General features: G+C 46.3%; 1 protein-coding gene across 1 annotated transcript in view; it reads right to left on the bottom strand.

The window, feature by feature from the left end:
- Positions 1-25,248, bottom strand: part of HEG1 (heart development protein with EGF like domains 1) — a 58,479-nt gene that overhangs the window by 21,461 nt on the left and 11,770 nt on the right. Inside the window, exons 2-14 of the mRNA XM_034062072.1 lie at positions 17,223-17,501; positions 15,760-15,981; positions 15,092-15,382; positions 13,471-13,779; positions 12,743-13,057; positions 11,319-11,651; positions 10,114-10,404; positions 9,097-9,398; positions 8,051-8,315; positions 7,225-7,554; positions 4,909-6,270; positions 2,314-2,433; positions 629-723 (exon numbers count right to left, since the gene is read on the bottom strand). Of these exons, the coding sequence (XP_033917963.1) occupies positions 629-723; positions 2,314-2,433; positions 4,909-6,270; positions 7,225-7,554; positions 8,051-8,315; positions 9,097-9,398; positions 10,114-10,404; positions 11,319-11,651; positions 12,743-13,057; positions 13,471-13,779; positions 15,092-15,382; positions 15,760-15,981; positions 17,223-17,501 (4,514 nt within the window). The remainder of the gene's footprint in view (positions 1-628; positions 724-2,313; positions 2,434-4,908; positions 6,271-7,224; positions 7,555-8,050; positions 8,316-9,096; positions 9,399-10,113; positions 10,405-11,318; positions 11,652-12,742; positions 13,058-13,470; positions 13,780-15,091; positions 15,383-15,759; positions 15,982-17,222; positions 17,502-25,248) is intronic.

Below are 25,248 nucleotides of genomic sequence, written 5' to 3'. Positions count from 1 at the left end.
ATGGGGAACTAACAGCTCACCCACCACTTGCTCTTAACTGACTGAAGGCCACATGGTTGCAATAGCATGGCTGGGAACTCCACAGAGAGGAAGGTATATTTGGGTGGGTGCCGCTGTTAAGCTTCATCCCATGGGATTTGGCTAAAAGCAAGGTGGCACCAGCTGCAGTCCAACCTGCCCAAGCACCTGTAAGATATACTGATGAACAATGAAGCCCAGGGTTACTGTTTTAATGTTTGACTGTAGAAGAGCACTAATACCCTTTCAAGGTTTGGAGAAGGCAATGCAACCAGCGGGTACTAGGAGAGAATGTAGGCTACAGAAGGATGAACCCAGCCACACTACAAAAAGGGCTTCAGGATTTTCTGGGCAGATACGTTGTCTTAAGTGCCATAGGAGTCAGTTCTCTCTGCTGCTGTCTTGACAACCAGGGCAGAGAAGGGGAGAGAAGCATGATGGGGTTTAAAAGCATGCATCTTGCCAACCCTACTAGCTCTAGACCAGGGTGGTTCAATGATTAAAAAGGCTAAATCCACACTACAGTCTCATGGCTACCCATGACAATCGTAAAAGGAGCAAAGGGGAACTGTCTCATCAGCATTGCCAAAGTCCTGACAATGACACTCACCATCGCCAGGATCTCACCCTCGATGTGGAGGAGCTCTGCGTACTTCCCCTGGGTAATATTAAGTTTCAGGGGGACCTGGCCAATAAATATTCTTACTAAAAAACAGAATAAGACAAGTTAGTCAGAACACACATCTCCATACATGTGTAACCGTTGTTCATCCACATCTCACATTTACATGACAGCCTGTCTGCATGGCAAACCCCTTCACACAGTGGACAGAAAACTCACAGCTTATGGTCACTGCCCCAGTAAAGCAAATTCCCAGCCTTGGGATTTTTCCCAAGGTTTATTGCAGTGTTCCCACATCCCAAGTCAAACTCTAGAGCTCAGTACTGTTCGGCCAGCATTTCACTGCAGCATTCCTACATTTCATATAGAAACAGACTCATTTAAAAGGACCCCTGAACACATACAGAACTAGGTAAATTCAGCAGCAAGACAGCTTTAGGTACTGAAGTTATTTATAATAATTTTGGGTAAACATGTCAAATATCTTACCCATCCCTCCAATGGAAAGAAAGTAAATCAGCAAGTCAAAATAAAGTACTGGAAAAAGGACATTTTCATTTTTCAAATTGTTGGACAGAATGAGCAATGACATTTGAAAAGAGGTCCAAAAGATGCATTTCTCCATTCTTAGATTGATATTTGATTCATGGCAGCAGAATTCAATAATCCAAGTTGTCCAGACTTGGAGAGATAATACCCCTAAATCTTGTGTGAGGTGTCATGAGATACTCAGTGGAAATGAGAACTCAGAGCTCAGAAAAATAGAATACAGTTGCAGATAACATTATAAAGCCTCCAATTCTTTTCCATTTTTCCCCATACACTGAGCCTATCTTCAGCACAGATTTTGTATCAGACAGCTATAATGTAACAACTCTCAGTAAAAAAGAGATGAGAATCACCCTCACACTGTTTATATGATCTGCTCATATCCCAGTTCAAGACATAATCAAAGCAACTCTCTAAATTAGAAGCTGACACATTCCAGCTCAGAGAAATATTTCAAAACACCCTTAAGGGACACCTCACCCATGTTTCCTTAGTAAAATTTCCATTCCTCTAATCCTTGCTGATTAAGGGTCAGAAGAAACTCTAGCAAAACAAATTCCTCTTTACAATGGGACATTGTAAATCTTTGAGATTGAGAGTCCTCTAATAGAAAGGAGGGGGTCAGAACCTGAGTTCCAACTAATAACTGTGTTGCATGAAAAACGCTAAAGGTACAAAACAAGACCTTCATCTTACAAAGACTTTTCACGGCTGCTTAACTTTCTCCACATGACTGATCCCACTGAAGGCAAGGTTACACAATAGCCCAAAGTGCCATCCCCACTGTTTGCAGGGCTTCGAGCTATGATAAGGTGCTGAATGATTTCTGGGGGTTGTAAAACACATGAGGAACAGAAGGGGCACATCTGTCCTTAGTAACAAGCCTGAGCCCACCAGTCTGTTGCTGTTCTTAAGAAACTCTTGGCCATCACTGTGCCTGCTCCCCAACACGACAGCCATTAGGCACTGCACTTGTATAAACAGTAAAAAGCTCTTGTTAAAACTGGTGGCTGGGAGGAACATTAAGCTCCTGAACTAGTATGAGCTTCAGTTAATTTATTTTAGATTACAGATAATTATTTCCATCTTTTTCTTCACTGTTTTTTTCACTTTTGTTTTCTTACCTAAATTGCACTTTCCTTTTTCCAGCTCATAGCCAAGAGGACACTGACAGGTATAAGAGCCATGGGTGCTGTTGCAGGTGGCCAGTGCAGGACAAGGGTTGGAAAGACATTTATCCACATCTACAAAAGCAGAAAAAAAGAACAGGTTATAGTTACAGAATCACAAAAATCAACTGCTGAGGTAACAAAGATCAAGTTGGCTCCTCTTCTGTGACCCCCTGAGCATTATCAGATTCTACATTGCGTCATTTGCGCTTACTATTTATCCTGATAGAGCTTAATTATTCTGTTGGAGCTGAAAGAATAAACACAAACCACTTTCTCTTGAATATTCATTCAAAAGCCCTTGGGATCCAGCATTGATCCATGTTAATATGAACACCCAGCTTGTCTACGGCACCGCTCATCTACAGATCTCAGGGTATTTTCCAAAGACAAACAATCTTACAGTTAAGGATGGAGAGACAGTCAGACTTTGGACCATGGACTCCTTTACCAAAGTCCTGCCCTTTTCACCTAAGCCTTGTTTCCATGGTCCAAACCTAGTGCTTGAACACTGATGCAGTCTGTAGGCTACCCAGTAATGATGGAAGCAGCCTTAGCTGCTGTCACCATCTTTACCAGGGCTGCAGCTTCCTCCATGCCAGGCTGGGGTGGCCACAGCAGCGATACCTGCCTGTGCCATCACTTACAATGCACTTCCTTCTGAGTGAGCAAGGACTTGGGGAGCAGACACCAACTGATAAATAAGGAGTATCAGGGGATTAATGAGTGTAATCTCAGATGCTTCATAGATGAATCAACTTAAACTGCAAATTGGAGAAGACAGCTAATACTTTCCTTTGAAAAAAAAAACACATTTTAGTCAAAAATGCTCCTCTTGCTGTGCCTGTGACTCACACAAGCACAAACACATCACACACACATGCAAAGGCAAACCATAGGCAGGACTGTGGCTTGTTGGCAGCAAGGCAGTACAAGACAAGCAAGATAGCTTACACCCCAATTGTAACTATTTTGCGGTTGCTAATGAGCACGGCAGCAGAGGCAAGAAAGATGGACTTTGCAGTTAAAGTACAAAGCATGAGAGCCAAACCCATGTGTGTATATCTGACAGCACTGTGATCTCCATGGTATCACAGAGGCCCTGCAGACCAGAGTCCTGAGCCAGTCTCTGCATCAGGACACGCTGTTGGATGCAATTTACATGTCTCAACTACCCCGGCATGCCTACTCCAGCATCAGCAAGGAGATTTGCTGCCTCTGATCTAAGAAGCCAGAAATGAGTGGACATATTTTAAAATACTGACTTTTCACCTTGCCGTCCTTCAGTTTGTGCTTTGTACCATGAGGACCAGTGCAGCTTTTTCTCTCATGATGGTGAGTGCGCAGGTACAAAACACTATGTCCAAGGTAGCAGAAGACTTTTGCATTCTGGTAAGTTGCAAACCTCAGTACTTAAAGAAAAGAGTGACTTGGCTAAAGTGTGAATCAGTTGGTAAAAAGGATATGCTACCTTAATTTTTTGATAAAAAAAATCCATTCCTCTGCAGCGATTTTTTTTTTTTTTGCGTGGAGCTGTAGCTATAAGTAAAACTAATTAGCGTGATAAGTAACCTTTAAATACTTAATTATTGGATGAAATATATACCATTGCCAGTATTTCACTGAGATTAATGCAATTAGCACACACAATATCCTACACTGGCATAAGGGCCAGGCTCCTGAACTTCAGACACACAGTTGATTTCCACTCATATAAAGCTTTGGTCAATGTATTTACTTGAGAAGATAAGGAGCCTGGCAGCAGTTATAAACGACTGTAACAATACACTCAGCAAGATGTACGACAAAGGGTAACGGGTTAAAACTTAAACAGGGGAAGTTTAGATTGGCTATAAGGAAGAACTTTACTGTAAGAGTGGTGAGGCACTGGAATGGGCTGCTCAAGGAAGTTGTGAATGCTCCATCCTGGGCAGTGTTCAAGGCCAGGCTGGACTGAGCCTTGAGTGACATGGTTTAGTGTGAGGTGTCCCTGCCCATGGCAGGGGGTTGGAACTAGATGATCTTAAGATCCTTTCCAAACCTAACTATTCTATGATTCTATGTAGCCTACCAGGAGAAGCAACAAGCCCCTGTGTAGGAGATGATTTAGTGAGGTGGGAAGAAAACTACCACAGATCGTAGTAACAGAAGCTCCAACACAAATACCAGGTGCTGGCCAACTGCCTTTTCTCGTGAATAAACTAAATATTGATTGATATCGAGCAACGTTGCCAACTGGTCAACAAATATAAAATGCATCCTACTCTTACCTAGAAGGCCAGACAGCTTTATTTTCTTGAAATTTTCAAATTTCAGCTTACCATTTCTAATCAAAATGTTCACCAAGAATGCTCACCCTCTTCCAGTACTTCAGCTTGATTGCTAAACACTTAGCTTAAAAATACCAACATGGAGACTGAATTCTTACCCTCAAGCCCTGCTGACAATAGGCTTGTCATACATACATGCATAACCCTTTGGAGACCGTTAAAGGGGGACCCAGGTGTTCCTGGTGTCCCCACCACTGATGAGCACCACTAGGCACATTACCTGTTGCTGGAGATGACATCCTTGGCCTGGGTGTGCTTCTTGATGGAGGAACAGTGGTTGCTTTGGTAGTAGCCAAAGTAGTTGCAAGGCTCACAGTGGTCTTGCTTGTTGGAGAGGCTTCAGAAGGACTTGTAACAAGGACGTTTTCCTCGGTGACTTTACCAGGCCTTGCAGTGGTGGGATCCACAGCTTCTGTGCTTTCACTAGTGGTATAGACACGCTTAGTGGCAGCAGGCGTTTGAGCTCTATGGTCTTTCATAGTGCTGGCATCACCTGGGGTTGGTGGGCGGCTGGCTGGTGTTGTCAGCACAGGTTTCACTGTGGTCCGTACAACCACAGGGATGATGATGCTGTGGTTTGTGGCACTCAGTGAGGGGGTATGGGGTGCCTCTGTTGGCCCAGGCTGTGGGGCATCACTGGCTGTGGTAAGCAGCGGCGTTGCCTTCCCAAAGCTGCCCCCCTGGGCAGTGGTGACTCTGGGTGATGTGGTCTCTGTTACTGTCACAGAAGCAGAAACAGACACGATGTGTCCACCAAGCTGCTCCATAGGTGCTGTAGGAAGAAGAGACCTGGTGGAGGTGAAGGTGGTGCTGTCTTGGGGCTGGTGCGTGACATTGTGCTTTTTGGTCTCTCTGTGTGAGCTCCCAGCCACAGCAGCTGTGGAGGGCACCCGCCTGACCACAGTTGTAGATACAGAAGTGCTTGCTTGATCGCTATCATTGGACTGTGAGACCGATGATGGTGACGAAAACAGAGGCAATAAAGATGCTAATGAATAAGACTGGGAAAGCAATGAGGAAGTGGGCAAGGAGGATGACAAAGCCTGCAGAGGGGGTGAAGATGCCATTACAGAGGACAAGAGTGGCTCAGATGACTCTGATGATGTAAACAGATAATTTGGTGCTGGTGTTGATGACAGTGAGTGACGCAGGGATGACAGTGAGGAAGAGGCTGGAAATGCTGATGAAGATATAGATGACCTGCCAGTGGTCAACAACCCAGACTCAGTGTTGAACAGAGTTGTATGTTGTACGCTGCCTGCAGAAGCAGAAGTCAACTGTTTGGAAGAGTGTACCATCAACGGCTCTGTAGATGGTTCAACAAAACTAGCTTCGCTGGATACATTGCTGTTCCTGTCCTGTGCCATAGAAGATTTTGATGGATCAGAAGGGTTGGAAATTTCAGAAAAAAAGGTGGAACTTTCTGAGGAGTCAGCAGAGGTGCTGCTATTCGAGATAGACAGGAGAGTCCTTTCTCCTCCTCTGGTATATGTGGTTGAAATGTATGTGCCATCTGTATGAGAAACCGAGGTCCTTTTCTCAGCATCAATGCTACTGACTGGCTGATGGCTACTTGAAAAGCCTGGAATAAAAGAACAAAATATATTAGAAAGGTGAAGTAATATGAAAGTATTTTAATTACATAAAATGTTCTTGTCTGTGAACTGGCCCATGTTCTTCAAAAAATTTAGAGCACCATTCAAACATAGGTATTGAATTATGAGCCTGCATTTAATTGATTCTAAAATGGTGAACTCAGTCACAAGGCTCCTTCAAAATGCATAGGTTTCTAAACCACTGTCTTTCCAGTATTGCTTTTCTAATGTGATTGAGAGCTTATCACTCCATGATATTCTGTGGCAAGCTAAGCAGGAAAACATATCTGTTCTCTTTATCACTTGAAATTTATGAAACTCATATTCTCTCCTTCTTATCCTCAACTCCCACCTAAAGAATATCCATCTCCTTCTGCTGATTTGTTTTTAGATACAGCAATCTTCTTGCCTCTGCAGGATGAATTTATTACATTATGTTACTTTGCAGCTTATCATGAACTCACTGATTGAAAAAAGCAGTCAGGAAATCCTAAATTATTACCACATTGGTCTGCAAAAAAAAATCAGATTATCTACTATAAAAGGTGCAGTCAATTTCAGGATGTACGGCTACGTTCAGCAATCTCTAAAAATAAAAAATAGGTATTGAAAACTTGATTTAATTCTACAGTTAATTTAGGTCATCGTGAAACACTTGAAAGTATCACCCAAAAGAAACCAGGTAGGATGCAAAAAAAAAAATAGTGAGGACATCAAAACTGGAGGGTTTCCCTGCTCAGGTTCATGGCTTCACTTCTGGAATGATTCCCAGCTAGAGGGGTCTGGTTTTGAGTCCTTTGGTAAAAACTTTCCCGAGTGAACCTTTGGGTGGCATTGCATGTACTAATGAATGAGAATTTTGCATACAACATAGATAAATGCAGGGCAATATGAACTTCCCCCACCTCAAATGTACACTGGGTGTACATTCACTAACTTACTTGTGAGACCATTTTGGACAGAAGAGTAAGAGGGTATCTTGGAAGAATGTGTGAAGAGCGTCTCTGTCGCAAAGCCCCTGCTGGTGGAGTCATTGACTGTCCCACTCTGCTCCACTGACACCGTCTGAGCTGGTGCTGGAGAGCTGTCAGTTTCGGCATAGGAAGCAGAGCCCTCCGTGACGCCAGTCAGCACACCATCCGTCACTGAGTGCAGTGTCCTCTCTCCACCCCCAGAAGACCTGGATGAACTGTACACAGGATCAGTGATGGGGCTAGGCATCCTTTCCTCGGCACTCGAGCTGCTTAGGGAGTTATGGCTGCTGGCCACAGCTGGAATAGGATCAAAAAGCAGGAATCTGATTTTTATCATCTCAGAGTAGATGGCACTTGTGAGTTCTACAATAATTCTGCTTGGAAATGCAGATTAATAAAATTGCACAGATAAAGATTAAATGCAGATTAAGAAGATCTCACATATATATCACCTTAAATGTGGATTTTATACAAAAAGCTTACTCTAAAGAGAGATAATTAGTTCTATTAGAGTCATAATGGCATATAATTATCACCACAACCCAGGCAGGTAGTGGATGTGTCCTACAGGAGGAAGTTACACATCTCAGTCCTGAGATGTTTTTGTTAAGCATCAACAGCTGCAGATATACAATACCAAGCAGCAGAATCACCACTGCTTATAAATCCTCATCACGATACCCACAAAACTCTGACATGTTTGTGGTCACATCAACCCCATGGAAGAAGGGAGAGGAGAGGCACTACTGTGTTTTCTATTTCAAACTCCATCCCAGAGTTCAGTAAAACTCACCTGAAGGTACACGGGTAGCTGAGAAGTAGGTGGAGACCCTGGATGAAAGGGTGACCTTGGGTTCTGGATACCCTACTTGGCTGGATGAGAAGTGTCCTGCTCCAGGCCATGCTGTGGAAGATGGGAGGAAGCTAGTACGGGGCTCCCTGGCCATGTCTGCGTGAGACATGGGGCTTTCTGCTGCTGTGCTCCACATGCCACGGCTACCTACAGCCTGAGATATCCCCTCCTTGTGGCTGGAGAGTGTGGTTGAGACATATATGGTCTCAGTAGGAGCACCAGAAACTCTTCTCCCTCTCTCTGGAACTGCGAATCAGATATACACATAAATTTATATTAAAACATTTATTTTGCATATTAATAATACCTTTGAGGACTCTGCAGGGACTAAAATCTGGATATGTCTGTCCCCACAGTGGAGGTGTTACTTGGTGACCAGCATGACTTATTTGCTAAGTGAGGTTTTCAGGCAGTCTGTACTTTCCCCCTTTACTTTTTTGGTATTTTACACCAGAAAAATTAAACAGATTGGGGTGCATGGTGTTTCTGGAGGAGAACGGTGGCAGGAATGTAGGAACTAGTCTTGAAGGTCATGCAGAAAATTCCCTTGGGTAGATCAGTAGCTTTCAAACCTGCTCTGATAGGACCCTGGCAGCAGAGCTGAGGCTGAAACACACAATAACTGGGATATGAGGAATGACAAAAGGTCCACCAGGTCCTTGCCATGTCTCATGCCAGGCTTCCCTGGTTGGAGTGATCAGGTCAAGGCTACATGACAGCTTTCAAATACGGCCCAGAAGAGCTGCCTGGTTGTCTAGTTCCCAACATTGGGAACACTTCCCCAAATGCCATGAGGCAAATAACTCACCAGCTATGCAATGCTCAGATGCCATTCACTATAAACCAGACTTACTAAAAAGGCAAATCTAGTTTAAAAAGCTAGATGACTTGGAAGCTCAGGAGGGTGGCAAGGAGCAGGGATGTCCTCAACAGCAAACCTGGAAATCATAAGACCCACCTGAAGCACTTGATGGAGGCAATAGCACTGAAATGCTGGGAGAAAATGCAGGCAGTGGCTTTGTTGGAAGCTCAGCAAGTCCAGCACCACTCTGTGAAACACTGCTCTGCTTCCCAGGCTCTGTTGCTGATGAAGATGGTAGAAGATCCACATCAAAGGAGCTGGTGTGGGGCGGAGAAGAAGCAGAGCTCCCTGCCACACTGGATGCTGCATGGGTGTCTGACATAGGCACTGTGCTCCTCTCCTCACCGTTGGTGGGTATCGCTGAGCTGGGTGTACTGGTGAGAGGAGCATTGCGCAGGCGTCCTCCCATTGCGAAGGTCCCTTCAGCTGAGAAAGAGCAAAGCAAAATAGAATTAGACACCCTAAGCTATAAACAGGTGGGTGTGCTCTCTTCCACCACCACCCTTAGGCTGATGGCAGAGATACAACATGACAGAAGAACGAAACCTGGAGAAAACACTAACTGTGAAGACATAACCCTTTCCTGTGCAAGGAAGTACTACTCATAGGAGAACAACAGGAAAAGGGCACCAGGAACAAGCTGCAGGAGCTCTATTGGCTTTACTTCCATTCAGTGCTGCTCCAGCACTACAGTCCAGCCATGGGAACAGTACACCTGCAGTGCCACCGTGGTGGGTGATGTGGGGCTACAGCAGCACCAGACTCGCTGGTACTTGAAACAGAGCATGGCAGGCTTGTATGGGATCAATAAATACTGCATTTGCATCCCAGGGCAGGAGTTTGGAATGACTAGTGTTATGTCCTGCTTGTACAAACACAGCCAACAGGGCAGTCTTGAAATTGTGCTGTCTCAGAAAGCACACCAGATCTCAAGGCCAGACTGCTCCTTCAGTGAGGCTGGGTTTTTTTCTGGTGACTAAATGTGAAAAAGAGCTAATGCACTTTTCTCTGGAAGTTGAAATTTTCTTCCATGATGACCAACACCATTGTCCAGCGCTTTTTAGCATGCCCTCACCCCTCCATTCAGAGCAGTTGTTAGAGGTCTATAGGAAGAAGCCCCATGGGCACAGTTAGAGCTCACCTGGGGAAATGCTTTCTGAAGCAGGTGGTGAGCCTGCGAGAAACGGATCTGTGGATGACACAGTGGCACTTCTGCCACCACCACCCTGGGCTCCCAAAGAGGACTGGATATGGTCTGGAGAGCTGACGGTTCTGGTATCAGTGATGGAAATCTCTGTTGTTCGGGCCAGTCTGGTGCTGGCTGGCAGAGACCTTAACGTTCTCCCTCCACCCTTGGCAGCTGTTGTGGAAGCAGAGGTACTGGTGGTAGGGAAATTGGTTCTTCTGTCTGTTGCCAGGCTGCTTCCAGTAGCTAAGAGGTGATAAAGAAATAATTTACATTTTTACACGTATGAAACTATAAATACACAGATGAGCTTTCTTCCAGTAACACCCAGAGGCAGCAAGTACATATACAAGTAGTAAATATGAAATCCAGAGAATCATTCAAAGAAAACAGGAGAATTCCAAAGACATTAATCCTTCCTACAGAACTTTGTCTTCTAAAATCATGGTTTGATGCTGAGAAAACTGCTATTATATAAAAACTGTTGAACTATTAACACTGGGCACTTGATTTCACCATTATGTGCTTGAGTGCACTCCATGCTGCTAGAACAAACAAATACTGTAACAACACAGAAAAGCCTGGAAATCAGTTCAGACAAGGCACTACACTGAGCAGTGTGAAGGTCTTCAAGAAGGACCATAAGGAAATGGGACTGGGGGATCAAACCCCTTCAGCACCCCAGTAGGGTCTTGGACTGAACAGTGACATGAAGGACCTCAGAGACTACATTGAAAGTTGCCTTAAATTCGTTGAGCTGGTGCAATTTCTGAGAAGCAGCATGATCCAAGGGGTAGGACAGAGGGCAGCCCTGGGGTCTGTCCCTGGAACTGCAGGGACCTGATCTAATCCTTGATCTAAGTTCTCTTGCCTATTAAATGGAGATAGCAACTGAAGATAGCAAAAGAAGAATCATGATTTGAAAGTTAATTATTTTTCTTGGCATAATGAAACTTTCCACATATGTGCCCTTTCTGTAAAAAACCCAAACTACATTATTTGGTCAAGCAAGAGCTGAAAAGGTTCAGACACAAAAGCACACTATATCCTTCCGAACAACATTCTGCACAGATGAAAAGAGTCAGGCAAGTGTGAGATGCAATAACAGTCCTCCTTTCATTTACAAGTAAAATGGCATTTCACTTCTAATTTGAGCTCACCTAAGGAAGGACCTTCTGAAGGAGAGTGAGAGCGTGTTAGCACAGAGTCTGCCACCCACTCGGTGAAATCCGTGATTTCTCTGGACCCATGAAATCCATAGGTCTCTTTCACAGATGACGTGGACAGGGATTGGATTGTGCCCAAGGTCCTGTACATGTCACTAGTGGCAGTGGAGACTTCTGCTGTCCATTGGTTAGTGCTGGTGGCAGATCTTGGGGGCCTCCCATTGCTGCTTATGGCCATGGCTGGAAAGAAAGTGCTGATGGGAGAGGAAGCACGGGGGTTTTTGTTTGTTGTTGAGCTGTCAACTGGTTGGTGGCTGCTTCTGACACCTAAGATACAATAAAAGCAGTTTGATTTATGCATCTAAAATTAGACATCTGAGGGATTGTTTGTACAGCGTGCATTTCTATGCTGTTCTTTGAGAAAATGAAATGACCAGGTTCTCAAGCTGGAAAAGGCACAGCTCTGGGAAAAGTTGAACCCTTTACATCCAAGCATATGTGGCTTAAAAAAAAAGGCATGAAAATCTCAACTTGAAACGAGGTTTTTGAAGAACATGATGTGCACAATACCCAGTTTATACATTTATGCTGCCTTTGAGCCTGTTTAAAACTTCAAGCTAAATCTAAAGGATGAGCTAAAACAGTCCTGACTTAGGTTTTCCAGTGACAGTCCAGAGAGCCAAGCTGCCATCTCAGTGGTGGGCTGACAGCACAGCTCTGGGGCCGAGCACCCTGCAGCACTGGACACTCAGGTCCGTGCAGGGCAGGCCACAGCCTCACTCACAAGATACTCAGAAACACCCCCATGCCCCAGCCTCATGTTCAATGTAGCCTGATTTACCCCATGTTTAGCAGGCATGCTGCCCAGGGCTCTCCCATACTGCAGCGCTTGAGATGCTGGTATTTCACCAGCTCACCAGGAGCAGGAGCTGCAGTACAACTCATAGAGTGATGGGCTGAATTATTAATTAATAGTGAATGGCGGGGCAGAGTTCATCTGGGACCACTCCAAGGGCATGGGGCAAATCAGCACTGTTGTGCCTGTGGGGACTCTCAGAACGCTGCCTCTCTTACAGACCAGCATGGCAGATGCAGTGCCAGATGATGGCTGCAACTCCCCAGCAAAAGGGTCTTTTGGCAGGGAGAATGTGCATGCACGTATTTCTGACCAATGATTGCTTTTCCCAGCACAGGAGTTGCATTAGCAATGAGGACATTGATGTTTTTCACTTTTTCACCCAAAAGCTGAAATGCACTCCTACCCTTCCCACCAGCTGCACTGTGAGCCCGACGCAGTCAGTAATAAAAATATCCTTGTATCAAATAACAACTGATGGACATATGCAAGAGAAAACAACTCAGGTATATGAAATCTTGTCCAGCCCCAAAGCAGCCCCTTTTCAGACTAACAAATTTACCTCTGAAAGTACTTTCAGAGGCAGAGAAGAAGCTTGTGAGCAAAGGTTCCCTGGGAGGTGTTAGGAGATCAGAGGCTTCCTGTGAGCCGCTAGGAAGGTGTGTCCTGGCCCATGAAGAGGAGAATGTCTCCCCTGAAGAGCTGGTGGGGTTGGTGGTATTGGTAGATCCCCCTGTCATGCCAGCTATGTGGCCATTTGTGGGGTACCCCGGTGTGCCTGCTTCCATGCTGGACATGTCAGCACCATGGGTGTCTGAGCGCAGCATCGCCTCTTCTGCAGCTGGGATGATCTTGGGTTCATAATTGTTGCTAAAGGCTAAAAAATAAGAGAAAAGAACCATAAAACTGCATGCACATGAGAACAGCTGGGTAGGTTTCATCCTGCTATGATGTAGACAGTAGATGTAGATAATGCATGCGTGAATACTCTATATGGAAACATTTCATACTGGGAAATCATTAAGACAGGGAAAAAATTGTCTCTACATAGGAACTGCTGAAATTATTGCTTGCAAAATTCAACTGGAAGTTTTCAAGGAAAATCTATCTTTTTCTTCCAACAAGAATAACATTTATCCATACTTTCATTTCTGTGAAATGTTTTTAAATGTACAGAATGTGCCAAATACAATATTATTCCTCCTTTCTTTAAAATAAAAAAGATGTATTTTGTTTATAATGGATCTTTAAATAATGTTCTGAGTTATATGGCTAGCTATCAAAACTCACCTGGAGAAGTGCTTTCCAAAGCAGATGGTGAGCCCATGAGTGACAAGTCTGTGGCTCCTCTGCCGCCACCACCCTGGCCTCCCAGAGACATCCCAGGGGACTGGCTCTGGGCTGAAGAGCTGGTCATTTCAGTACCAGAGGTGGAAATCTCTGCTGCATCAGCCAGCCTGGTGCTGGCTGGCAGAGACCTTAACATCCTTCCTCCACCCTTGGTGTCTGTTGTGGAAATGAAGGTGCTGGTGATGAGGAAGTCTGAAATTCTCCTCTCCGTGGCTGAGCTTTTGGATGGCTGGTAGCTGCTTCCAATGGCTACAGTACAATAATAAAAAAAAAGATTCATATCATAAAATGAAATTATAAACAGATGGATGCATTATCTTCCCAGATGCTTAGAGCGCACGTATGGATATTAAAACATAGGAAGTTTTCAATCTGGACAAAGTACTCTTTTGGAAAGGCATAAATCCCCTCACTGCAGGAAGACCTTCCACAAAACTTGCAGCTCATTGCCAGGACAGCACAGCTTCATGAGATGTGGCGTAGCTCAGCCAGTGGGAAATCCCATGGGATAAGGACTGCAGGGACTTGCCTTTAAATCCCACCTGGTGGAAATCAGTCCAGGCTCTCTTAGTATCTTTGGATATGAAGCTTGAACACAGCATCAAACAGCAAAGGGGGGAAACCTGAGCATGGCCACATTCCTGTATGAGCCTGCAGCTCAATTCACATGCCAGGGCTTAACAGGACACAGGGAAAAATGTTTAAGGAAGCACAAAATAGGGTAAACCAACAAACCATAGACTAACCAAACTCACCCACAGCAGTGCTTTCCAAAGCCAGGTGAGAAGGGGCAAACCCATGTTCCTGTGCCAGGGCCAGCGAAGAGGTCGCCGAGGACAAGGGCTGGTGAGCTGCTGAGCCAGGTGCTACCCTTTGGATACTGGACCTCAGGTTTTCTGCAGCCCTGATGCTGCTCCCAGCAGCTGTGACAGAGGGAGAAGACATGTCAGGGTGAGAACACTGGAGATGTGTTTGCTCCTGGCAAGCCCCACACATGGAATAAGGAGTTGGCAACAATGAGGGTTTCAATAAGTTCATGTGGAGTGGGGTAAAGCCTCCAATTTTGAGAGCTCCAGGAACTAGTTGCTTGCAAAGCAAGCTAGGGGAAGCCACAAAGACCAGGGATCTCATGTTTGCTGTCCCGTATGGGTTGTTGAAACACAGGCATCTCTTCCTGTTTAGCCGAGAGCAAACTCCCCTGGCATGGTCATGAGTATGGGTTACCAACTTCATGCAGCACTCAGGTGGAACACATAGCTCAGGTGGGGCTGGGACCTCACTTCTGCTCTGCAGCTGAGATATTTCACAGTTGCAGATGCCCACCCTGCAGAAAACACAACAATAAGGTCCAAAGGCCTTTTTTATGTTTAATGGAAGTGTTGGACCAGATTATGGTTTCTGTTGTTTTTTCCTGCTTTCAGCAGGAAATTTCAGCTAATCATCCAAACAATAACAAACAGAATATATGCAAAACACAGCATCTTCTCTGTTTCAAGAAAGTAAAAGCTATATAAAGACTTTTTAAAGGTATAAACCAAGTTCATGGGCCAGCAAAGCTCACCTCCAAAAGTGCTGTCCGTGGCAGGTGATGCTGTGCCTGAGGATCTTGCGGAGTTGCCCATGACATTCCTGGGGTGTAGTATGACATTGTTTGCAACAGTTTGGCTACTGGCTTGTGGGGAGGACTGGGGCTGTCCTGCAGAGTCAGGGAAGGCAGTGCTTGGGAGGGGCCACAGTGTCCCTCCACTGCTCCCCGAGGTGCTGGGTGAAGTGGCTGCAGTGCCTGCAGGAGGGCTACCAGATGGCTCCTTGGCCATCCAGCTGCTCAGCAGTTGCAAGGAGTCACTGGTGCCTGCAAGACAATGGAGGAAAGCAAGTGAGTGCATAGACACAGGCTGAACTGCCCACCCAGCATCCTGCATTGCCATTCTCTGTCTACCCCCACAGTCAGGGGTCCTCTTGCCCGTATTCTCCTACAGCAACTTTATGTGTGGGAGCTGCACCAAGTAATTCATAATTTTCAAGACTAAGAGAAGCCACACGGATCCTTCTCTCCACTCTCATGCATGAAGCAAGCCAGGAAACTGCCCTGAGCAGATGGTGAGGATGGAGGACCAGAGGCAGTGCACAATGCTCTAGCAATGCAAGGGGAGACAGGCTCAACTGATGCCCAGTTTCTCCAGGGAAAAAACATCCACCTTGTTCCCAGGCTGAACTGGGATGGCTCACCTGAGCGATGAGTCTCTGCGGATGAAGGCAGCATCGCTGTCATGGTGTTGTCAAACCCCACCACACGCCAGGCCCCGTGGTGCTCACCCAGCATCCTCTCAGCCGAATCAGTGCTGATGGCTGCCAAAACTGTGCTCTCAGCAGCTGTTTGGGTGCTGGCAGTATCCAGAGCCCTCCTGTCTCTCTCCCGGCTACCCACAGCATGATGATGGCTTCCAGCAGCTGGAAAGGAATGCAGGCAGGGTCATGTTCCTTACTGTGAGGGTGATAAGGCACTGGAATAGGTTGCCCAGAGAATCTGTGGCCCCATCCCTGGAAGTGTTCAAGGCCAGACTGGACAGAGCTTTGAGCAACCTGGTCTAGTGGGAATGGGGTTGGGACTGGATGACCTTTAAGGTCCCTTCCAACCCAAACCAGTCCATGATTTCCCCTAGAAAAGTTATTTTGTCTCTGCTGGAGTGCCAGCAACATCACTCACAGTGGTACCCACCCCTACCATATGCAGTAGAGTCACAGCTGCATCCCCTGTGTTTCCTCTGTTTAACGCTGAGCACACTGCAATAGAGACTGCTAGGAACAGAGGGTTTCTGTCACAAACAAATATCAGTATTTCAAAATTTGTCTTCATTTGTGCATGGCAAAAGGAACACAGATATAAAAAACAAACAAACAAAAATAAAACAAAACACCCCCCCCAAAAAAAAAACCAACAAAAACCCCCAAAAGATTAAAAATGCAGAAGGCAATAAGGAGTTTATGGCAGGACAACCAGCAGCTGGCACCCTGGGCACTGGTGCTACTAAAAGTCCATACTTTGGTTCCTAAGCAGGAAAAAAAGAGAGGAATTATGAAATTAAATAAAACCTCTGTGCTCATATCTCAGCAAGACACATTTCATCCAGGGATACTGAGAAAAAAAATGAAGTGGGAACAGGGCAATTAGCACAGCCTTGTTGTCCTGGTGTGGGAAAAAGGTTTTGATTTAGCGCATGCTTAAAAAAATACATTGGTTTATTCATGACCACAGTCCCACCAACATGGTGAAGATTATGAACAAGTGTAAAGGTAAGTGTTCACTTGCAGGTTTGCACATGAAGACCTCAGCTACAAATCACGGTGCAGCTCGTCAGATATTTTTAACCCAGGCACTTATAAGCTAGGTTGGGTTCACGATGGGGTTCATCTCCTCCTGGGAAGAGGCATGGGGATGATGGGGGTCTCCACTCTGCATGCAGCCTTCAAGCTCCGTGGATGGGCAGGACTTTTGAGGGCACTGCTGGGTGTTGACTAATGACAGCAGCATCTCCCAAGAATCACTTTCATTGTAACATTAAAAAAAATCAGGTTTTGGATTTCTTCCAGAAATCTGAATTCCTAGCAGTGGAGATGGAGATATTTCCTAGCCCACTGGCTATGCTCAGACCATGGGCTGAGTATGACAAACAGGGACTCTGGCAACTTACCATGATGATGGCTGTAGGCAGGCAGGTGTGTTGCTGTCCCAGCAGATAGGCTGTCTGGGGATCCTGCTCCCAATGAGGTGATATCCCCACTGCTGGTGTGGGGACCAATGTGCCCCATTACCCCATTCACTGCTGGCACCATACCGTGCCTGGCGGGCAGTGATGCATGCTCCCTGCTCCCAGCCAGGGTTGTCATCAGCTCTATGTTGTCCATGAGGGTACCAGAAGTCCTTATCTCTGTGTACGAGCTTCTGCTTGCCTGATGGGTACTGCCAGTGACTGAAAGGAAAAACAAGAAAAAAATCAAAATCCCATCCCCAGTGCTGTACGTGGAGGCACAGCTAGCTGCAGTAACACTGCAGCCAAGCCCTGATCTCATTTACACCAGAGAAAATTCTGCATAATCAAAACACAGATATGAAATTTATTTTGGATTCACACCAGTGGAAATTTGATTGGCCTGTGGGGACAAATGCTGAAACCCACCTTTGTGCATAAGATTAATTCAATTTACACCCCCATGCTTTTTGTGTGTTAGGAGAAATAAATCTTTAAAGGAGCAAAAAGAAGATCTTAAACAAATATTTTATGGAGATAGGGACAGTGTAGAGTTGTCTGGGTTTCAGCTGGGACAGAGTTAATTTTCTTCCTAATAGCTGGTGCAGTGCTGTGTTTTGGCTTTAGTCAGAGGACAATGCTGATAACACACTGATGTTTTAGTTATTGCTCAGTAGCATTTACCCTGGTCAAGGACTTTTCAGTCCTTCATGCTTTGCCAGTGAGGAGAGGCACAAGAAGCTGGGAGGAAGCAGGACACCTGACCAAAACCAGCCAAAGGGGTATTCCATACCACAGCACGTCATATCCAGTATATAAACTGTTGAGAGTAACCCAGAAGGGACTGATCAATGCTCAGATTGGGTTGGGTATCGGTCAATGGGTGATGAGCAATTTGTGCATCACTTGCTTTTTTAATTATTTTTCTTAGGGTTAATTCCTCTCTCACACTTGCTCTTTTTCATTACTATTTATTGCTATTATATTTTACTTTATTTCACATATTAAACTGTTCTTATCTCAGCCTACAGACTTTACCTTTTTTTTTTTCCAGTTCTCCTCCCCATCCCACTTGGGGTGGACTGAAGGAGTGAGTGGCTGCATGGCACTTGCCTGCCCAGCTGGGGCTAAACCATGAGAGGAGTGTGTATGTCTCCAAAGGTAATGGCTGGCTGGAGCCCAGCACAGCCCACGTGCCCCATCCCAATGACTTAATAGGAGTGGGAAGGGCCCCACAGCTCTTCTGCTCTCTCTTTCAGCCAGTGCTTGTGGGATGCCTGACCTTAAATCCCATGACCGCCAGAGAGGTGGCATGAAGCTGGCAAAGAACTGTAGGGCAAACTGGGCTGTTGGCATAACCCATCCAGCTACCACGAGGCACCAGGACAGAAGGGATCAATGTATGATGTGCATTGCACTGGCCATCCAGGTGCTGAAACACCCCAACATGATGGACATTTTGGCATATTTGACATTAAGACATTACAATAAGACATTTTAGAACATGAGAAACAAGATAGAGAAGAATTTTGTGCATCTGCAGGTCCATTTTCTGTGAGCAAACATGGCCAGAGCCCCTGTTCCATCCTAAAAGTGTTTGGGTCTCCTTTCTCGCTCCTGCTACAAGGCTGCTCCAAACTCGCACCTCTCCCATCATCCAGAATCATTTTCTCATTTCATTAGAAAATGCATAAACACACTTATGGAATAAATGTTGGTTGTCAAGCCAGCATCACCCTATAGTTTAGCTATTCCCCTCCCTCTGCTTCATCCCCACTACGCTGATGACTAACAACAGCAATCTCATCCCCTCTGCACAAGTTTCTTATGCATTTCTACCATCTGCTTTATCTTGTGGACCGAAAACTTACTTCTCCCAGGGATGCCAACAGGCATTACATGCTTTATGGGATCCCCAGAATTGCACAGATGGCTGTGTGCATCTCTAGAATAGAAACATGTTCCCAAATAGACCCCTAAGCAAGGACTGAAGACATTACTCAGTAGACAGCTTCTTGGTTTGCTCATTAACGCTGACCACTGACAGCAACAGTGGGACTCAGTGAGATAGTTGTGGATTAGATTTGGGTCTGCCTGGAACAGAGCATCTAGTGACAGCTGCTCTGAGTGGTTCCAGTGAGATTTGCTGGGGGAGTTGGGGTTTCCAGCAGCCAGTACCAGACAGGGCTGCACAAGGATTTCCCTACACATCAGTCATGAAAACAAGGAACAACCATCCCTGCCCAACATTACAGCCCCAAGGCTTGGCTGGCACTGAAGCCTCAGATGCTCTTCAAAACCCACAGCAAGTCGAAGCATGTCCAAATCACAGTGGAATCATCCAAAACAGCAAAATCCCAGTATTGCCCACCTTTCATATAACCAAAACACAATCTCCAGGCTGGAATAGCCCTATGCTCGCTCCACTTGTTGAGTAGGCAGAATGGGAGACTGGCTAGGGAAACTGAGAAAGGTCTGAAGCCTCTCAGGAAACTGAGAAAAGTCATATATTCTGGGAGGGGAACTCTCCCCACTTTGCAACTCAGAGATCCAACAGGCTATGTGGAGCCTGTCACACACACGGCAACACTAAACAGGGCTGCAGACGGTACACAAGCAGCAGCTAAAGGCACCACTCAGACTCACCAAAACTCCAATGTTGAAGGTTAAGCCTTGCATGCCTTGTCTTTGACCCCCAAGCATTTTCTGTAAGAAAGCTGTGCCTCAGAGAAATACCCATGGGATACCTACTCCTCCTTGCCTTGCATGTTTCCTTCGGGGTTGCTGTACCTGCCATGCCAGAGGTGGCAGTTTCAGGTGTGGTCTCCTCTATCTGTATGAAAGAGCTTCAGAGGGAACTCAGCAAGAAAAAAATACATAGAGATGGGACAGACCGCACTCCATCCTGGGACTAGGAGCACCAGGAGGCCTAAGGAGACAAGAGCTTCAGTGGAGCAGGGCCCCTGGGTGCTTTTACTGATAGCCCTAGCCACGGCTGCGATGCCAACCTCGCCAAACACACCAAGCAGCCGCTGCCATCTGGAGCCTGCTGTGCGCCACCTCCTGTCCCATCTAACAAGCTGCTTGTTGTCACCATTTGGATGAGGGGATGTGAAGTTGCAGAGGACGCTTGCCACACTCACTTGCAAGACAATATCCAGCCTGTAATTGTAGCCCACAAACCCATTTATAGCAGCCCCCAAAAAGCTGGGTGTGCTGGGGGGTGGTGCATTGAATTTCTCTCCTTTCCTCTCCCACTAAAAGCTTTCAGCTGTGCAACCCATGTTTACTGGGCCTCAGCAGCCAGAAGAAAGAAGGCAAAGCAGCAGATGCTCCGAGAAATCTTTAGGGGATCAGTATAGACAGAAGGAAATCTGTTTTCTTGTGTTGCCAAGTCATTTGTCAACAAGGGCTCCAGCAAGGCACACTAAAATATATAGCAGGGCACCACAGCAAGGCATTTAATTGCCACTTCTTAAAAATAACTCTGGAAATGCCAGCAAGCGGTACCTTCAACTATGAAACTTGATTGAATGCTACCAGTTCAAAAGCAAAATGCTGCTGGTTGCTTATCTGGTTGCTGTTCACCCTGCAAATCCACATTGAAGTTTTCTCTATCCTCTTTTGGCTCTGCAGAGCTGTTGGGAATAAACCAAAAGGAAAACCCTTCCCCTTATCATGGGTGCCAGCAAACCTGGCTTTGAGTGCAGCCAGAACATGGATGAGCTGAATAAGAAGGTATTATTTACACAGGATCATTAGAGTCATCTGACATTTTAAACTCTGCCATGCAAGGTGTGCCAGGTCCTAGGGCAGGGAGGAAAACCTTGTGCTAGCACAGGCTCAAGTCCCCTTTTTCGTGGGCACAGAGCAGGAGCTGTGCTCAACAATCAAACCCACAGTGTGTAGTAAGGAAATCTGAAAACAATCAGGCTGTTCAACCAAATAGACATGAAATCTCAGCTCATCACACCACCATCAAGCCTGCCAGAAGTGCAAGACAACTGCAATCTCCTTTGATTTGCCTACAGAAATAAGTCTTCAAAGAAAACCCTCTGTTGGAGCAGATGGACCAGATGCAAACATCGTCCAAAAAAAATACATGTGGGTTCATCTGGCCTCCCTTGATGCATTAAAGGTTTAAAGCAGAATGGCCCTTGAGCTCAGGTACCAATTTGTCACTAACAATTTTCTCACATCTGAAGCTGGGAACCGCTTTCCACGGTTTAACTCCACACAGCCGCAGCCATCACGAAATATTTGACTTCCAGCACAGAACTCTCCTGCCACCCACTGAACCGGTGTTTTTCTTCCCAGTTAAAACTAGCACTGATGCTCATCAGACAGGTCGAGGCTTGGACTTACTTTTTCCCTCGCAAGCATAACAAGCCCGCGGCTTGCAGGGAGCTGAGTTATAATGCAGCCAGGACAAACAGATCAAGTTCCAGATGATTTCTCGAGGCATTGGGCTTGCTCCTGGCAGCCCAGCTGGATGTCTACCTTGTGAGACTCCTGAAAAATTTCTTTTGGACCAGTCATTTTTTGTCTCCATCCCTGGGTGCAACACAGGCATTGCCTTGGCCAGGAGGTGTCTGCTGCTGGGGCAATGTCATGGTGATGTTCAAGGCTCAACCATGGGGCAGCACAACACCCCAACACAGTACTGCTAGTTTTCATCAGCAGCTGTGGTCGCTGTGGTCGCTTGCGGACGTTTCAGGACAGGGAGTGAGGAGCAATGTATCCTGCTAATGCCAGGGGAGCAGGATCCCTGCAGAGAGCATTTGGCAGGAGTAGTGCAGCCAACCAGGGCTCCCCATGAGCTATCCCAGCACCACTGCTTTCCTGCAGAAGGTATTTTTCTTCTCAAAGGGCAGAAAAATACTCTTCTGACTGGGGAACACAAATTTAATCTGTGTTTGCCCACCAGAAAAACCAAGAGTGGTTGCTTGGCTGCCCAGAGCAGCCCTTCACCCCAGAGCAGTCCCTCCTGAGGACGGCAGCCATTCCCTGAAGACCATTTCTCGTGTGGCTGCCCACGCAGCGGCTGCTTTGCCAGGGCTACAACCATCCTGGGAGCATCCCATGCTGAGCGGAGCACGAGTGAAGCTAAAGCAGGCTCCTCCCGAGGACAGGCAGCTATAATTATAAAGCCCACATCTGTTAACGTTGCATAATCTTAACATCATCCAAGGCTCATGGAGGGAAAAATCTCATCTCAACTTTGAAAAGTCCTTGTGGGCTGCAGGGAAGGGCTAGGAAGAAAGGCATGCTGTGAGGGAGAAGAAGCGGGGAGCAAAGCCAGGGCTGCCGGCCCCACAGCGGGTGGCACAGGTGGCTGCCGATCCCCGCCAGGGCCGGGGCCAGGCTCTGCGCCGTGTTTTGAACGGCTGCTGCGGATGTCGGGATCATGGGTGGAGACCGGTTAGGAGCCAAGTGAGTTTGTGCGAACAAAAGCTACAGCCCTAAATCTGGACCGTCCAGGGCTCTCTGGGATTTTCAGTTTCCTTCCTTGTTCTTGCCCTGAAAGACACAGTTCGAGAAGGGAGGGGGCGGGGGGGCTGAAATGGAGCTTATAAAAACGTTTCGCACTTGGGACGGGTCAGTTGAGCGTAAACACACTGATAATATTGCTTGGGGAAGGTCCCTCATGTGCACGAAGCATGGGAAGAATGCAAGAGGTTTTTAACCACATGTGGTCAGCCCTTTTCTGCTAATTCTTTTTATATTAATAAAAGGGATTATTCGGGCTGGGCAAAGAAAGGGGACAAGAGCGGGTGGATGGGGAAGAGGTACAAGAGCCCTGTCATTGCCTTCTGCTCTGCTGTGGGGCTCAGTTTGCATGGGGTTCCCTATAGACGCATTCTTCAGCAGTGCCTTGCTCTGATCCTCATGCTCCTTGCCCTCTCCCCACTGAGTCCCACACAGAGCAGGACTTTAAATCATTTTAACCATAATACAAAGAGTTTATACAGCCACCAAAGATGACTGGAGCTTTAATATGCCAGCTCGAGAAAGATGATGAGGGCTTATTGCCAGCAGCAGACCCTGCAAGCTCTGAGTGCCAAGGCCCAGGTTAATGTCTACCTGGCCATTATGGATAATGGATGCCCACAGCACTGGGGACATTGTCATGTCCCTGCACAGGGACATGCCACAGCCCCACTTATGCCAGGCCATGGCACTTCACTTGAAATGCTACTTTACAAGACAAAAAACACACTTCACTTCTGCACCACCTCGCACCACGGATGATGTTAAAGGCCGTTTTTGCTTCCTACCCTTTTTTTCATGATCCCAGAGCCTGATGCTCAGAGATGCCATAAGAAAATAGAAAGGATCCAATTATTGTTCTTAAGAGCATTACCCTTAAGCAGAAAAACAAGTACTCCAAAACAGAGTACAGAGAAACCTGTGGTTGTTTCCAAAATCATGGGATGCATGCATACAGCCCACCTGCAACGAGGGATAAAACCTGCACAATGCAGGGACAGGATATTGTCCTACTTAACCAGTGGCTTCCAGCCTCTTAATTTTGGTGTCTTAAACATTTCCCTGGAGAGATGCAGGCTTTCAGATCACCCGGTCAAGCTTGTGAAACCCTTACTAATCTTTCTTGGATAGTTCAGGTTCAATACAGAGATCCCTGGGGCCTCATGGAGCCATGCTGCCTGAAAGCCATCAGCCCCAGGACTCAGAGCAGCACCTTAAACCTCTTCTCATGAGCTTCTGTTTTTAAACAGTTTTTGGCAACTGAATTTTAAAAAAAGCTCCTGTTGTATTGTCAAGTCTTTGGAAAACACATACAAATGTAAGTCCACTTCCTACAAGGATAAGCTGTCTCGTGACTACTGAGACTCCTAAAAAACCTCATAACCAACGCTTCACTAAAATCCCAACCCATCCATTTATACAGCCAGTGCAGAGGGGACCAAGCCTCTAACCCCAGAGAGGCCCCACAGGGCCTTAGGATCAGTGTCCCTGTTGCCTTTCCTGAGCAGAAAGCCCAAATTAGCTGTATTTACTTGCTTGCCTGCTCATTTATTTTCTACCTCAGAAGTGTCCCCTCCGGCATTGTCTCCCACTGTTAATGTGGGAAAAGTCCCTGCAGCCCCAGGGGGTGTGAAGGCAGTCCTGCTCCAGCACCAGCTGATGGGCTCCAAGGCACTTACCAAAGGGACTTCTTTCTCACAGTTTCCAGTAAATATTAATAAAAATAAGCCAAAAGAAATCTCCTGAATGGTACAGCAATCTGAGCACACAGACCTCCTCTCCTTCCCTTCTCCAGCCACCCTGCAATGCTGATATGTCTCCAACCACCCTGACTGCACCACGGATTCCAAATGCTAAATCCCAGCACCAGGCTTTTCTGTAATGGCCTGCAGAAATGCTACAGAAAATATGCCCACCATGCAGCACCTCTCCTTCCTTTGCTCAGGTTTGTAAAGCCCCTTGGAAGCTTTGCCTTGTGGAAAGCCAATGGTACCCTTGCTGGCACCCGCAAAGCCAGAGCAAAAGCCATTCAGGGACCCAGCCCGGTGTCATTTTAACTTCTGCTCCCTTCCGAGGGCAGTGCTGCTGGAGACTGTCAGACGGCTCGGGGAGGAAGTCTCCTGGCAGGGCTCCACCAAAGTGGAGTTGCTAGGTCACTGGAACAATAAAAAGGCAAGAAAAAACATCCTGGCTGCAAAAAAGAAAGGGGAAAAAAAAGGAAAAAAGCCACGGCAGTGTGTGCAGTGCTGGTTAAGTGGAAAGAAATAGGGCTGCAGAAAGCAGGATGATGATGCTGCTGGCTTTTGTAAGCATGGATCAGACTTAATTTCTAACATGGACTTTTCTCCAGAGCTCTCGCATGAATAATTCCAGAAACCTGGAATTTTTATGCAAGGTTTGCAATTGGTAAAAATCACACATGGGACAGTATTTCCAGGGAAGCTAGCTCACTGCTGCTATGGAGAGATTAATCACCATT

The sequence above is a fragment of the Melopsittacus undulatus genome, chromosome 4 (genome assembly GCF_012275295.1).
Source record: "Melopsittacus undulatus isolate bMelUnd1 chromosome 4, bMelUnd1.mat.Z, whole genome shotgun sequence".
Classification (NCBI taxonomy): Eukaryota; Metazoa; Chordata; class Aves; order Psittaciformes; family Psittaculidae; genus Melopsittacus; species Melopsittacus undulatus.
This window is presented reverse-complemented; position numbering and strand designations above follow the sequence as displayed.